Source organism: Lampetra planeri, chromosome 19 (assembly GCF_965212315.1).
Source record: "Lampetra planeri chromosome 19, kcLamPlan1.2.h2, whole genome shotgun sequence".
Classification (NCBI taxonomy): Eukaryota; Metazoa; Chordata; class Hyperoartia; order Petromyzontiformes; family Petromyzontidae; genus Lampetra; species Lampetra planeri.
This window is the reverse complement of record NC_136125.1, coordinates 3,623,903-3,641,352: the sequence shown is the minus strand read 5'-3', so window position 1 is coordinate 3,641,352 and position 17,450 is coordinate 3,623,903. Positions and strand designations below refer to the sequence as shown.

The window sequence follows — 17,450 nt, the reverse complement described above, 5'->3', positions numbered from 1 at the left end:
CACCTTCCTGTTTGCAACCCTGAGCTGGAAATTCCAAATTCCTATGGCAAGTGCAAGTCTCCCAGCAGCAATATCACAAGCTGTTAATTGGTGGCCGAATGGTCTGGGTGGAAATAACAGGGCTTTTGTAGAGAGAAAGCAATAAACTGATATACCAGTGGCAACCCATCCCTGAATTAACCTGGTATAGTATTTAGCTAATACTCTACAGTATTCCAACAGCCTGAATGCACATTATAATATAGGGCATGACATCACTGTTTATGGTTTGTCGAGTCAGATTGTCTTCCTGCCCTCATCAAAGAGCATAAACCATCACGCAAACGAATACATTACAAGTTCACACTCATTACACACAAAGTGCTTGTCACAAATGAACCACAATATCTTGTGGATCTCATCAAGGTGCATAAACCATTATGTGAACTCCGGTCATCCTCGCAGCGGCTTTTGGCTGGCCATCAAACAAAGACGGTTGGTGCATCGCGCACTTTTAGATGCGCTTCTGCGGCCGTCTGGAACCGTTTTTCCTTTCGATATCAGGAATATAGTGGAGCTATGCACTTTTGAATCTAGATTGAAAACACATTTTTTACAACTGCTTTTTGTGTTTAGTTCTTCTTTCCCCGCATCTCTGATTAGCACGGTTGGCTATGTACGGCGTGAAAGAAGTTCAACATGCATGCATACGTACATACAAGGAGGCCCGGCGCTAGGGATAAAAATGCCACTTCATCGGGTGGCCCACTTTTGTTTAACAAGAGTCAACAGGTGCAATGCTGCACGAAGACCATGTCGGTCACGTTGCCATCTTTCCCAGGAGACCAATCCCAGTCACATTTCTCAAATCAGCCTTGATCTATCAACACCAGATCTCGCTCCAAATCAATTGCTGCACTTGAACACAGATGCCTAATCCTGGACTCTATGGCTCAAACAAGCAAATGTTGGTTACATACAGTACTCCAATATTTTAAACCGCATTTTTCGGTAAAGCTTATGTTCGGCGCCAAAATTGGTTGTGGTCAAAGAGTACCTATCTCTCTGTCTATGGCTTGGCTCAATACTGTGTGTGCAACCCAATATGGTAACAGTGCTAGCCCAAACATGCCCCCGTGGTGTCCTTTACTGTCCCATGACCATTATACCAGCAATGTAATATCAAGACCTTTGTATTCATATGTATGAAGGCCATTATAACAATATTTGACATTTTGCAACTTTGAGAGAGAAAACAACTTGAAGCAAATCATTTGGAAATATCAAAAACTCTAAGAGTTGACAAGGAAAGTTTCCCATTCTGTTGGGGAACAATTTTAACGAGGTTCCTTATTGCTAGACATGCTGTACAGTAGTACAATTATTGCGTGTACAAGACAAAAACCTTCAAATTTCAAGCAGTCCTACATGAGTTGGAAATGCCCGATATATTTAGTGGTGCAAACGTATCCAGAACACTCGCACACAGTTATGGGCGGGCAGGCAGGCGTCTGTTGCTAGGCAATTCTAAATGGTTGGTTGAGCAATTTCCAGGGAGCAAAACCTGAGCTCTCATCCCACTAGGGTCATGATGACCATCAAGCTGAAGGGTCGTAGTCTAATTGCCTATGTATTTATAGCTGTGCTTATTTAGATTTTCTTACAGTCGTTATAAATCGCTCCACAGTCGATGACTCCAGTTGGTGGGAAGTTAACAGGAGTATTTCTATGGAGATACTTGCCCCTGCCAAATAAATGTGGAATTTCCACCACTGGTTCAGGGCCAACGAGATGAGCCCCTACCCTGTTGCTTGTGTGAGCAGAAGCCCAAACCCTTTTTAGCTTTATTCTATCGATGAAATTCTGGAAAAGACAAATTAATATAAACACCACTGCGCCTGCATTTTGTAGATGACTAAAAGCCAAATGATAAGGGAGAAAGTGAGGCAGTTATCCAAGCTTTCACAAACTAAAGCCCTCAAAAAAATATAACAGAATCATCAGAAACGTTTAAAATGCAACGGCTGCATCAAGTTATAAAATACAAACCAGATGTGGAGTTAACAACCCAATACATGTATCTGCTTGAATAGCGTTGGTGAAATCTCACCAAGGCCATTCGCAGGGACATCTGAATACATTTTCTGAAAATTGGATTGGCGAAATTAAGTATTAAATATAAACGGAGAAAGTATTAACAATCTCGTGTTGAGCTGACAAGTCATTATAACAACCGGTGGAAATTAACTGCAGTAAATTACTGAAGAAATTAACAAATAAGGCTGCAAATGTTGGGCTACGGATAAAATGTACAATACAAAAGTCATGGACAATAAGTTTCTGGAACAAAATAAAATAATTAGAAGGGGAATCCAATGGGAAATAGTGGAGTGTGTACTGTATACCGAGGACATTTGTTGAAGGTGAAATTGAGTGAGCAGGATATGAGGTACTTAAAAATAAAACTGAATTTTATCATGAAAAGCAACATACCAATGTTCCTACAGAAGTTTTCAATCAGTGTTCATACTCCACTATGAAATGTGGATTAGAAACCTTGACACTGACAAAGAAGGTGGAACAAAAGATACGAAACATTTAAGAAGCATGGAGGAGATGAATGCTTGGCATTACACAGAGACAGAAATGGGAATATGAAAATCAAATGGAAGTCATCGTACTTCCCGTGAAGAAAAGTAAATGGGCTTGGGCAAGACACATTACGAGCAGGGATGATGGCCAATGGATGAGACTGGTGAGAGAATATTGTCCAAAGGAGGGAAAACGCCTGAAGATGGCACCGTGGACATGGCACGACAAGATCTGGTCATGTGTATTAACAAATACAAATACTGTACTAGGTAACACATATTATTTGTTAGAAGACAGTATAATTAATGAAGATTGTGAAAAAAACTATTGATTATGCTTGTACAGCATTAGCTTCGCCCTTCGTGAATGAAAAAATCCATCAATTTCCCATCTGGTAAATTATTTAATTTGGAAAATAAATAATCAAGTGAATGGCATCATCTTAAGAATGATGCCATCTAGTGTGCAATGTTATTCTATAGAGATTCGCAGCTCTGCACTATGCATCTGTGCAGCCATGGTGGTGAGATGTTAACTACCTCGCCTGGTATACAGGGGTCATGGAGGATGGCAAAAGTACGGGAAGGCCTTCATTCAGCAGTGCCTAAAACATGATGACGATGATAGGGTCAACCGTTTTGCTGCGGTTTTTCATTAAAAACCCTTCACCACACCTAGAAGTGCTTGACATCCTGGGTACAATCCCTGTTGGAGAGAGACAACTTCTTTTTGCCATTAAGACCACTCGAGAAATAGCAACTGCCGTCCACTGTCAAGTGGCTCAGCACCTGTACCCTGTCTTGATCCATGGAGAGAAAGATCTAAAGTGATGAAAGTTCAAAACAGCTCAGGAACAAAGCCCTGAGGTTACGAGTGTCTACGCCCTCATGGCATCACGGGGATTTCAGTCACCTGTGTTTACTAAACATTTTTACTAGTTATTTTATTTTACCAGGTAAAGCTAGTTATCTCGTTTTCAGAAGCGACCTGACCACGAATGATAGTTCAGCGAAGTGGCTTATCTTGTTGAAATTTACATCAGCCAAATACTCTAAACGCACGTTGATTCTAAATGTGGAGGGAAAAAAACTGCAGGACCCGGAGAAAAATCCACGCAACCATGGTGAGAACATGCAAACTCCAAATATACAGGTGTCAGTCGGGATCGAACCCACGGCCTCCTGTGTACCAGGCGAAGTAGTTAACATCTCGCCACCGTGGCACCCCTATTTGGCCTGTTCATCGCTACATTTGACCAGGTTGCACAGGTGCGAAGAGGCTCGTCTCAGAATTGAAAGTTTCGAGTTTCAAAATTCACCGTAATTATTTGTCAGCTCGACCGTCTACCCTACACGGTTGATAAATGAATAACCCTACGTGGTAGGTTAATGGTTGTCTTATACATACTCTGACCCAGCAACAGAGCAGAGCCACCAACAGAGACCAGCGTCGCCCAAGCTCACTGAAGCAAGAGACGCCATGTTTTTGAATTCCCCATTTACTACTCCACCTGCTGTTGCTGGAATGCGGCTGTCACCGGCTGCCAAGCAGCATCACTCACATCCCTCCTCCACCGAGCCTGGCCCTGTCTCAGCTGACGTGAGTCAGCAAGTCCCATTAGTTCTCTATCTTCCTGCACAGGACGATCCAGCGCTTCTCCAGCCATTGCTGTACCCACTATTCCATCTCTGTTTAACACGTAGGCTTTCGCGACCAATATCATCCATAAGAGGTTTTTTTGGGTTAGATCGCGTAAATATATAAATGTGTCGTTAAAACCCGCCACCACCCGACACAGCCAACTAGTAAGGGTTGTCACGTAAACAGAACATGCCAATTCGTCACTAGTACAGCACGCCGGTGTGTTGGAGAGCCAATCTGAGTACGACGTTTCGCCAGTAATTACAACTAGCTTAATCAGGCGACAGTCAGATTTGGCTGTCGCCTGATGAAGCTAGTTGTAGTTGGCTGTGTCGCGTGATGGCGGGTTACAACGACACATTTATATATTTATGCTATCTAACCCCCAAAAAAACCTCTATTATTCCATCTCTATCTGGTGAAAGATAATTATAATCTAATTTTAGCTGGGCACGAAGGCTACATGGTTGAGCCATCTCTTTTGCTGAATAAAGGGCAGTGTAAGTACATACTCCTCCCCAATCATTATTCTAGTGTCTTTAATCTGCTCGCATAATGAAACCTAGAGAAAAAAAGACTCAGAACGATGGGCAGGCAGAGCAAGTCTGCTTCAAGCCCTTGTAGTTGTACTTGTAATGGGATCCATGTCTTGCAAACATTGTGAAGGGAGAGCATGACTGCAACCATGACAGTTAGCCAAGACTCAATTTAAGAAACTTTACCCTGTGAAGGCCTTCCCGTTCAGGTCAATTCAGTCTGAAACCAGACCTAATCGTGCAGCGCCGTGATGCAGAAGAGGGAATAAAGACGATCCAGCGTAGAGTGCTGCTCACCCACCCTCCTCTAGTGCCTGAACAACAAAACAAGTACAGCCCATGATCCTTAAAGACTTTCAGCATGGGGGTGCTTTATGTGCCTCACCAAGGGGCTGTCACACTGCTCCCGCTAGCTCTATTTAGAATGGTTATTAGCTCAAGCCGGCTTCAATATTTCACTGTGCAACCCCTACTTTGCACTAATCCAGCTGTTTGCTCGTTAGATCACGCACGTCATGCTCCCTCCGCTATAAAGGAACACGAGCTTTTATACGAGACTCCAAGTCAACAGTTGGTTTGCTTTGGACTGCCGTATAAATATGGAATTTGCTAACCACAACATCTTGCTTTGAAGTAAACCACCCTAAATAATACTGCCTGCCAATAAATCATGTGGTTTTCATTCACAAGAGCGGGCTGTTTGAAACATGAATCGGGTCCATGCTGCAAATAGCTTCAATAAATACATGAGGCTACAGTTTTACCCACGTCTTCCTTTCAAACGGGATCATCCGAGTGGGCTGTCACGTGTTTAAATAGGGACCGTTAAAAGTAATGTTATCCACGTGTAAATTGTAAAAATTCCCAATGAAAATACGAAAGCAAATACATTCTACAGAAGGTAGTGAATCAACAGTGGTGGAGTGGTGGTAGCACATTGTGCTATAAACCCAGCGGCCTGAGGTTGTCTCCCAGCAATGTCTAATATCAGTGGCGAGAGAGATCTGAACTCTCCTTCACCGACAAGCACCGACCAGCGTGGTCGAGTATGGTCATACTAGCGCCATGAATGACGTGACATATGGAGGGCCTTCATTCACAAGTGGATTGACAAAAAGTTGTACATTATTATTCCTAATATTTGAAAAAATACTAGGTATTGTATATTGTTATAAGACAGTCTATAATTTATCAAGATTGTAATGCAACTATTGATTGTGCTTGTACAGCATAAGCTTTGCCCTTCGTAAATTTAAAAAAAGAATTCTGTCAATTTCCCATCTGGTTAAGAATTTCATATGGAAAAATCAGGTGAATGACATCATCTTAGGAATGATGCCATCTAGTGTACAATATTTTCCGATGGAAGCACAGCTCTGCACTGAGCATCTGTATAGCCACATTGGTAAGATGTTAACTACCTCGCCTGGTATATAGGAGGTCGTTGGGTTCGATCCCAACTATATATTTGGAGTTTGCGTGTCTGTCTTCCTGTGGTCGCGTAGATTTTTCTCCGGGTACCCTCTGGTTTTTGCCTACACATTTCGACAAATGGGTTCAGAGTATTGCGTTGCTATAAATTTCCACATGATAAGCCATTTCTTTAAGCTGTCATTTGTGCCCAGGCTGCTTTTGAAAAAGAGCTATATAGCTCAGTGGGTCTTATCTGGTAAAATAAAAAACAATTGTTGATAGTTTAGTTTTATGTGCTTAAAGATTCCATGTCACGGTAATTATTAAAATTTTGTGAAACAATGCTGAATGCCGGATGTTGTCCAGGAAGCATCGCATTCTAATGGTGCTACCTAGCGAGGGATACCGTATTGTAAATCATGATATACAGCACGCTAAATCAATCCTTCTAGGGAGTATGATAGTCTGTTAATTCGTATAGATAATGGTACCTTACACCAATACCAGCAGCCCCTTTGATGAGCCAATGTCAAAAAGTCAGAGAAAGACAGAAAACCACCCGGTAATTAAATATTTATACATCAGATTCGTGGTTAGGGCTAAATGGATTGAATAATGACAACAGGCCACAAGCACACAAACTGATCAATTGATCTTTTTCATTGTTGTCATCAAACACTTGCATCACTAAAACATCGCCTCGCCACAACGCATATCAGTTTGCAATCAATGTGTCTGTGCCCCAAAGGAATGCTTTTTGTTTTTGGTGGTTGATTCTCTGGGTTCAGCAGAGTTTGTTTCTCAATTTTAATGGGCGAAATTAAACATGAATAGCATTAATAACCTCCGAGATGCTACAAGTACATATATTTGTGTCCTACATGCACATTTTTTATATTGCAGCTAAGATTCAGATACTGTGAGGTAGGTGGCCTCCCTCTACATTCTCAATTTTGTATTCCAGTAGCGCCCGATCGATGTTATCACATTAAATGTAATATATTATAACCACAAAGATTAACTACTTTAATCAATCGACATTTTTCAATACGCCATTATTTAACGGACCATGTTGTGAAGGAGCTTTCAACTAATAACTACATGGTTGGAAATTACCTACTTGGTAGTCAACTTTGCCCTTTTACCTTTCTGTTTTCTCCCCTCCCCCATAAATGTGTGCAGACACTACTGACTGACTATAGTATGTAGGGTGTGTAGGTATATAAGCCTATGAAACAAATATCTATTTGGGGGGGGGGTTATATAATTTTTTGAAGGGGGGGGTCGCGACAATTTTTTGCACCATGTTGGATTAACTTTTTACCCCCACATCTGAGAGGGGGGGGGGTCTACTTTCTATAACTTTTTGATTCAGGTCTTCTGAAAGGCTCTTATCATTTAGTTGATGGACAAACAGAACGCCGGGCTTTCATGATAGATAGATATGTATAGTCCCACTTTGTTGCCAGCTGATGGTGATCATACGAAGGATGCCACCGCTGAAGTAATGTGGAATGTACACTGCTGGCTCGGAGACAGCAATGAAAGTATGGCAAACAAATTCACCATGGAAACTATTTAGCGATACAGTATCATCCCATATGTTTAAAAAAAACGTTTGAAAGGAATGATATAACTATCTTTCTAAAAAAAACAATCGCCAAGTTATGTCTATGACAATGAAGGTCCCCACTGACCAAAACTTTAAACTCATCTTTTTTCCCAGATGATACACATCTCACTTACATTTAAAAATGGGGGAGATCCATTATTTCCTTGCTTGTCATCACCATCATAGCCCGAATGGGGCAAGAGCTAACAAATCTCACCACACGTCCATCCGCATGGCGTGACTATTGCCTCCGAGCGAACCATAATCACAAGAGGTGTGACATCGAAGCATTCCCATCGCTTTGTACAAAATGCAGCTAATATCTACCTACCTCGGGGAGTGGGGGCACTGTTCATGTGAGCAGAACCAACCAACAATGTCTCACCCTCTCCTTTAATAACGCTTTTCATGCCACCTGTTAGGGAACGATAGAGTTCAGTTGTCTTCTTACTTGGCCACATGATATCTGAGCAGCTACGATATCTAGATGTCCCCCACACACCTCCCCCATACGTTTGCTCTAAGGGCTCATGAACATCCTGGCACTTTGCCAACGATGCACATGCCGGTGCTGTTCCACATGCTCATACGAATCTCCTACAGTATATACGGTACAGCATATATATAAAACAGGACAATACTGATGATGATCCCAAATTACTACATGGATTGGGCATTTGACGTGTTTGGAATACTATATAGCACGCGCATATACAACCTCACATTCCAAAATAACCTCATGACAGATACAGTACATCCACCAGAAGTCTAAATATACGTAGTTCATTTTTATACAATGGGCACAAGTAAAATCAAGTTTAAATAAACAAATTGCATTGGTTGATTACGTATATGTTACGCTCTCAAATCTAATTGCAAGTTCTGTGGAAAATATATAATTCAACACCATGAAATAATAAATTCCCAATTATTGTCCAAAATTGCTTTCTCAAACACAGGCACCATCAGACCCTACAATGCATGCCACAATAAATAGACGAGTGGTTTTAAAATGCAGGACTGTGTCCAGTTTCATTGAAAATGTATACACAGCATCACAACGTACAGTTACTGTGCTACAGTTGACTATGACCAATTCACCTGCAATGCATCCAATCTCATCAGATCTTAGAAGCCAAGGAGGGTGGCGCCTGGCTAAGCGATCATTATTGGTGTTGATGTAAATTGAAGGTAGGTCAGCGAGTGTCACTGGGAAAGGAAGAGCAAGACATCCATATCGATTGCAATGCACTTAAGTTACGTCCCACGCAAATTGCAGGGGCAGTGCTCGTGACGTTTTCACACCTGGATCTACGTTGTCAGCAGGGGGCAGTACAGCAAATTACAACACTGCACAGCCAAATATAAAAGTTAAACCCTCTACCACCCGACAAAGCCAATTGGTAAGGTTTGTCACGTAAATAGAACATGCCAATTCGTTACTAGTACAACACACCTGAGCAAATACACAACATTTACATTGACAATCAACATTTCCAAACATTTTCAATTTGGATGTGCTCTCCAACTGTACTGGTAACGAATTGGCATGTTTTGTCTACGTGACAAACCTTACTAATTTGGCTGTGTCGGGTGGTGGCGGGTTTAACTTATGCTATCTAACCTACAAAAAAACTGTATTATGGATGATATTGGTTACAAAAGCATACGTGTTAAACCGACTGCACATGCAGTCCCCGAGATACGAATTTTCGATTTACAAACATCTGCACTTATGAACGAACCGCCATAAGGTGCTATTATTTTTAACCCTCCAACTTCTAGACGTTCGGTCGTGCTTCCAGACCAGAGTAATCCTGCACGAGTCCCAGCATTACACTTGATGCACAATGTCAGTGAACCGTTCGATTCAAGGTAAGTGTATTTTTTATTCATTTACTAGACACTTTAACTAGGCTTCCTTTTTTGTTGAACCATAACACATTGTATAACACTGACCGTATGTACAATTAAATATTGAGTTCCGAGATGCGAACTAATCGACTTACGAACGGATCTCAGGAACGTAACCCGTCCGTAAGTTGAGGACTGCCTGTACACTTGTGATGTATTATGCCCCAAAAAATATGCTGCCAGAATTCAACAACCAGTACTGACCAGCGTGTGGAGTGCCATGTAGTCAAATAACCCCCATGACCTCCACAGTGTGGCCAAAACCCTAACCGTCCAGCAGCGGCTTTACAAACGGACTGCAGCCGACAGGTACAGCCACACAATGCATGATTCACCATTGCAGTTAAGTATTCAGAAAATGAGCCGCATTCGCAATACCCCCCCCCCCCATACATCTCAGCCACTCTATTATCGTTATGCGTACCATCACGTTGAACGTAACCTGCATTGCGTATGTAATGCCGTGCAGGCGCAACTCACGCGGACACGCTGGCGTGTGTACGGTGCAATGTCTTTGGCAGCGAGGTACACAAGAGGAATCTCGTTTATTTTGCATGCAGAAAAAAACCAGTGAACGGCACCACGTCCGCAGAGCATTAGAACGTGTCTGGCATTAAGAGCGTGGAAACAAACGACGCCTCGTTTGCTTGGCAAGGTCAGCGCGAAATGCTAAGTAGATACGGATGCTATCGTTACCCCCGGAGAAAGCCGATATATACCTTGAGAGAGAGAGAAATGTGCCCCTTATTAGTGAAAGCCGCCGATACTGAACCCTCGAATAAAAGCAAGTGGCGGTGTCAAACGCATGGAACTCGCGGGGTTATCTGTGGAAGGAACAAGACGCGACATCATCCTGTTGTTATTAACGCTGCAGGTGAATGAGACGGATGGCGAGAGAGAGACAAGAGAGAGATGGGGAGGGGGGCTTACGAGCGAGATCGTGCTTCGAGACCCGCAAAACCATCCATCTGCACTGCGGAGTTGCTCATTTCAGAATGCAAACGAGCACACGCGCACAGCGGCATGAGAGTCACGATCACCACCATCAACCACAGAAGAATCAACATCATCATGGTTAGGACGCTGCTGCCCCCCCCACCCACCGCACGACATTAACTCGCCCAGTAACAAGACGACTCCCGCGGTGCGATACCTGCCGTAGTCGTCGTGCATTGGCGAGGCTCGCGCAGCTGCCGGAGATTTCTAAATCGCGTATCTGCGCCCCCCCCCCCCTACTACCAAAGTTAAGGCACAATGGGGGGGGTAGGTGGACAGCTCCCACGCATCACCCCCACCGCGCCGCGAGGACAGGGAGCAATGGTGAGCGGAGCGCGACAGACACCGCGGCTCGCCGCGTCGAGGCGTTTTGTCACAGCGAGCTCAGAACCCTTTGTTGTTGCCGCATCCGCCGCTGCTGCCGCTATCGATACACCCTGTGATTGTAGCGCTGTGTCAGAATCCGAATGCGTATTCATCCCGCAGGCATCCGGTGAGCTATGAAGATCCTTTTTCACACTAAGTGCGCGCGTAGCGGTTACTGTCGTGTACAAGGTGGTCAAGTTGTATTGTGACCCCCCCCCCCCATTTAATTCTTTAAAACAGAAATTGATAGACAAAGGGGGGGGAAAACACATTAGGGGTCAATGAATCGGGTGGGGGGTGGTCAGGAGACATCTGGACCACTACCCTGCACACTGCAGGTGACCCCAGGCAGCACGTGCTGTGGAGCGAAACTGGACTGAGCCAGTGGCCAAACACAGTGGCGCGCACGTGGCACGCACGTGCTGTGGAACAGGTATGGTGTAGACTGTTGAAAGCATACGCGGTTGTAGGTGTGCGTATACTGTAATGTTCATCAACCACCGCAACACCAGTACAAGGATACTCGCATTGGACTCCAGCACATACATCGCAAGCCAAGCAGGGGGACAATGTCAGGCCTGGATAAGTGCTTGCATTGGGGACGCCCACATATCCAAGAGGACGGTGCAGCAAACCCCCAATGCCGTTCTGCTCCCCCCCCCATCTCACCAATCTCCGCCGACCAGCGTGGTGAAGTATGGTCAAGTAATCCTCACGGCTTGGGGATGCCCTAATCCAGCAGTGGACTGATGAGCAGGGGCTACACATATATGCACACGTCGTCGTGCCATACACTGGTGGATGTGTACTTTCATACTGTGTGTGTGTATGGGGTGGGCGGAAAGACCCTATACCCCTGTTTGAAACGCGCCTCGAGACTAAACAGAACCAAAAAGGGGATTTGGGGACTTTCTGTCCATTTTATAATGTACATCGTCGGCATGGTGTAGTGTAGACAAAGATCCCCCGTATAGCCTGTAACAGACTGTTGGGGCAAGTGCTGTTAGCGAGCACCGATAAAGGCCAGAACGGCACACGATGGGGGTGGCTGGGGCCACAGCAACCACGCCAGGTCGCCTTTGTCTTCCTAGTGGCGATATTTTTACGCACCGCACCAGGTACTCATTTGAGGCTGCGTCGACCTAGGGGAGGCCGGTTCAGATAATCGTCACTGGGCGTCAGCCGTGAGCGGGAATTGAACCCGTGTCACCAGGTTCGTAGCGCAGCAAGCGCTCACCGCTACACTACCGCTCCCCACAGTGTAGACACACACACCACACAACCAGCAGCAGCATCCTCCCGTTGCTCTGCACAGTCGTGAATAATACATTGGGGCCTCGGTGTAGGATCGGGTGATTCGGATTTCTGTGGGGAAGGTGCCCAATCTATTTTGTGTACATGTATTCGCATTATTTTTTTCCCAGTTACCCAAGTCAAGTAGTGCAACGGTGTTCCATTGGCAGGCAAATCAAACTACAATCCGCACCTTGTGGGCTCATTCGCCTATTTAAGTGTGGGCTGGCGCTATGGTGCACAACATTCAACCTTCAAACGCCGTGTTAATGAATGAATCCAATATTCTAAAAATACAATAGCCTAAAGGCATTGAACTGCTGTCACTCAAGCCACAAGTCCAATGCATCCAACACACATCGTCATCTTACACACGACAGTATTGTGTACAATATACAAACAATACAGCGGGCGAGAGGAGGACACGTTGATAAAACGGATCATACATAGCTTTTGGTCAAACAAGAATGACGGAGTTGCAGCCAAGGAAGCGAACGCGTGTGCGGTGTGAGAACGTCCGCCGACGAGATGGAGCGATACAATCAGCTTGCGTGCGGGCGATAGGTGGATCATCACGTCGCCGAAATCGAGAAGGCCTCCCTTCATCTAGCAGTGTATTGATCATGGCTGACGACTGTACAAAGTGGGCAAGATGTCGTGGGTTGGATGCTATGCAAGGCGTCTCCACACGCACATTGAATACAGGACTGCTTGCATTCCGTACAGACGTGGAGTCTACGAGCTTCATCGTCCCAGCTAAGCGCTGGCGGCGGAATGGACAACGGTTTGGATCACAGCTTCATTTCAGCCGGAGCTGACCGGTGCTGAGCTCCGGATGATATGTATTCCCCTCCACCCCACTATCAGGGAATATCTTCCAAAGCGAAATTAATCCCTGGTTTAAATGTGTTGGCTATTCCTGCTGTCTTGATGCAAGTTGATGTCACCATGAACAGGGGGGGGTGCTGTGTATGTGTGACCGGAATCCTATGGGACCAGCTGTCCCAGACCCCAATGCAAATGAGAGAGCCTGAAATCACACACACACACGACCCCACTACCAACAAAAGCCCAATGCCCCATTCACATTGACAATACACAATTATGGTGCACACGAACGAGAATAATAACAGAATGACAGCAGGCACAAAAGAAGAACAATTCTCCTTTATGTGACATATGCCGCACTGCATTTAATACCCTGTGCCACTTACATTATATATATAGCAGTTCCATACAACATGACAATGGATTATGCGCATACGTGGCAACACGCGTGCATTAATAGTCCCCTATTCACGATTTGTAACAACGTCGCGTTTCCCATGCAATTGGAAACAAAATGCTGCGATAAAAAAAAACACAAATTTTATATCCGCTGCGCCCACTGACAGCGGCATCAAGGAGTCCGTGCCATTCAACAACCCATTCGAGTCTGGGCCAATGCGCTCCACTAAAACAAACACATCGCGCGGACACAAACACACACGACTTTCGGGCACTATAAGGGATGGCCGCAAGGTGCACCGTTGTAACCACAACAACGCTCCAGTCCGCCTGGATTCCCGAAATTCGCATGGTCACTCTCCACAATGATGCACGTGGGCATTTGCGTGCGCGGCGCTCGTCAATCTCGTATCCGTGCCGGGTGCGCGCATCTATTCAGTGGCTCGAGGTTTCCGTATAGATAGGGGAGATACAAAGACGAAGATCCCCCGTATAGCCCGTGACAGACTGTTGGGGCAAGTGCTGTTAGCGAGCACCGATGAAAACCGGCACTGTGGCACGCGAGGGGGTGGGGTGGCCAGCACCACCTTTGTCTCCCCACCAGCGATGTTTGCACACCGCAGCAGATACTCATTTGAGGCCGAGTCAACCCAAGGGAGGCCCGCGACTGGTCATAATAAGCCTCACTGGTGTTGGTGGTGGCCGTGAGCGGTAATCGAACTCGGGTGGCCGTGAGCGGTAATCGAACTCGGGTGGCCGTGTTCGCAGCGCTAACCGCCGCACCACGACAATCTACGTAATCACACGCAATGTCAGAATTACAGCCGGCATCATCATCGTCACTGTCACATGCATGGTAAACCTCCATACACAGTACTGTGCCCGTGCTCGTCTGCTGCATGTGCCGCGTGGTTGTTGGTCCCTGCCGTTTTCAAGACGCACCCACGAGACGTGTCAGCTGCGTACGGGGCTCGTGTGTAACGCGGGTGGGTGGTGCGAAACGAGCACACGACCAAATCCATAGGACACAATGATCCCACCAACAACAGTGACAATGTATAGTGCCCTACCCAACACGCTCTGCTGGACGTACCGCGCTGGACAGTTATGATGTGTCCGTTATTCGTAGGGAATTCCCTGCGAGCGAATGAATGAATGACTTTTACACGCGAGATGGGCACGCGTGTGTGTGTCAAATATGGAGTAAAGGTGGATGGCGGTGTTATTCACAGTCGTCGGTGAATGAAGGACAGCCGTGATATCAATAGCAGCTCCCTGTACAATGGTCACAGCTACAGCGGGGACTGTAACTCGTCGTGCATGCGCTGTTGGAACACTCTCCAACGCGGGAACTGGCCAAACATCATCACAATGCACGACCGCTCCTGAAAATGAGCAATGAGACTCGGCGATCTCTTCCGAGATGAGTAACTACAGAAGAGGGGGGGAGGCGAATAGAAACGTGAAGTGTCCATCACACACATGCGTACCGCGCCTCGCTATATGACACAGAATTTGCAAAACGACACAAAAAGATCCCGAGCCAGAGATGCCCATTGTCACTTGAGTTGTACCGTACTGGTGATGGGGCCGGCGGATGGGCACGGACACATCCAAATCTGCCGCTACGGTATAATTGGAGGAATAACAACGCAACAATAACAACGCAGACACGCGGAGGAGTGTGGGGAGAGAGAGGTATGGGGGGTGTGAGTACGTGGGAATGAGCTCACCAGGTTGAGCACGGTCTCCACGATGTCGCGGGTGGACACCTCTCCGACCTGGATGAGCCCAATGAGGACACCGAATTTCATCCGCATGTTGCGCAGCGGCAGCGCCGGCGCGAGGCCGCCAGCGGCGGCGGCAGCAGCAGCAGCCTCGGCCGCCGCCATGCCTCGGTGTCTCTCCCCCAGCCTCCCTCCGTGTCTCTCTTGAGTCTCTCTGTCTGTCCGTCTGTGTCCTTCTTCCAATCCTCCTCCCGCTGCTCGTCCTCCTCTTTATGGTTGCGCGCAGCCTCGCGTCACCGTCGTCTCCAGGCTACGAAGCTGTGCGATGTCCGCGCGTCTCGTGTAGGGCTCCTTGCGAGAGTCAGACCACCCTCCCTCGCACTCTCGGTCCCCTCCTCTCTCTCTCTGGATCTCTAATCCAGGCCTCCACGCTGCGGCTTGAATGGTAGTTGGCAGGCAAGGCAGGTGGGTAGGCAGGTCGGTTGGCAGGTAGATGCCAGGGTCGGCTGGGAGGTGTGGCACGGTGGGTGTAACTCGGGGCCGATCCGGCCGGATTTGCCCGTTAGGGCAGAGTGGAGGGAGGGAAGGATGGGCGGTGGTGGTGGTGGTGCTTCTGCTGCTGGTGGTAGCAGTGGTGGTGATGATGTTGATGGGTAGTGGGGGTGGGATGGTGGAGGAGGAGGAGTGTGGGAGGTGCAGGTGCAGCCCTCCCGGCCTTCGGAGCAGCAGGAGAGGAGGCTTGGATGATGTGCGCAGGGAAGATTTTTTTTTCTCTCCCTGCCTCATCCCGCCCACGAATCACGCCTTGTGCAGCTGAAAGCCAATGAGAGATGGAGGCTACAGAGTCGGGGCTGGGGGCTCTTTGTTCTTAAGGATGCCTGTGCCTCGTTAATGTATACGTTATGACACGTGCATTCAGAATGCAAGATGGACCGCAGTGCTAATCCATATGTCATTGCGGATAACGCACACACTGATTACACACTTCATTATTCGTACACTTGGGTATGTTGCTTTTCATTATTTAATTGAGTCTTTCAAAAGTATTCCAATCGGCTCTTATCCACCTCTCTGTTACGTAATTTTTATCCAAATCAGCCTTCAAAAACTCCCCTCGGAATACATACTCCGGTGTGTTTTACAGCTGTTTACCTCTCAACAAATATCTTGTTAATCATACCTGTTGTACAAATTAATTTTCAGAATAAAACAAACCACTTTAATGTGCTTAAATAAAGATTTAATCTTACATTTAACCTTCTATGGCATGGATCAGAAACAGTTGTTAATGAAAAATGTAATTACATTAAGACAGAAATAGGAACACATAGATGAAATAACATACAGGTTAAGGACATCATTCAAATTGTTAATTTAAAAAAGGTAAGTAGATTTGGACAAGACACATCAATATAAAGGATAATGGCCAATGAACAAGACTGGTGATGGAATAGCAGTCAAAGGACAGAATATACCCCAGAGGACTTTCACTGCAGACATTGTGTTATGAGCTCAATTCATATCCAGATAGCATAACAAAACAGTGAGGTGTGACATTGGCATCCAGCAGTTGATAGATCATGGCTGATAATGATTGAGTATTTTTTGCAAAGAATTGTACATGTACTATCTTTGGGAATATAATAATTACGTTTAAACAATACATATTACAATTAAGTATGCTAATTTCGTACCCCAGCTATTTTGCATGAAATAATTATGTAACAATATATCCGTTTTCACCACGTTATAAAGTGCACTGTTTTCCCCTGTATTGAAAAGCAAAAGTTGGTGGTGCATCTTAGAATCCGGTATGTGTGAGACAAGATTTGTTTAACTTTATTAACACTGGGAACGCAGGTTTTGGGTGTATCTTACTTTCCAGGGAATCTTATAATCTGGAGAATGCAGTCCTCTTCGTTGCAATCATTGCCCTTCCTAACTGTAATACGTAGTAGTTATTTGTAGATAAGTCAATTAAATGAAGTGATAATATACGCATATATATCTTGCTTTTATGCGTTACACCTAATATCAAAACTCAACAGCCTAAGTACCATATGGGCATTTTGGAACATCGTCGAGACTGATGCTGGGAATGATTGTGAAAATTCTGCAATGCTGTGCACATGCAAAAAAATTCAAAGATAAAGC

General features: G+C 45.6%; 1 protein-coding gene across 1 annotated transcript in view; it reads right to left on the bottom strand.

Moving 5' to 3' along the window:
* The window catches only part of LOC144723968 (neurobeachin-like), a 518,054-nt gene extending 501,996 nt beyond the window's left edge, over positions 1 to 16,058 (bottom strand). Inside the window, exon 1 of the mRNA XM_078602770.1 lies at positions 15,303 to 16,058. Within this exon, the coding sequence (XP_078458896.1) occupies positions 15,303 to 15,461 (159 nt within the window). The 5' untranslated portion in view covers positions 15,462 to 16,058. The remainder of the gene's footprint in view (positions 1 to 15,302) is intronic.
* Between the last annotated feature and the right edge of the window lie 1,392 nt (positions 16,059 to 17,450).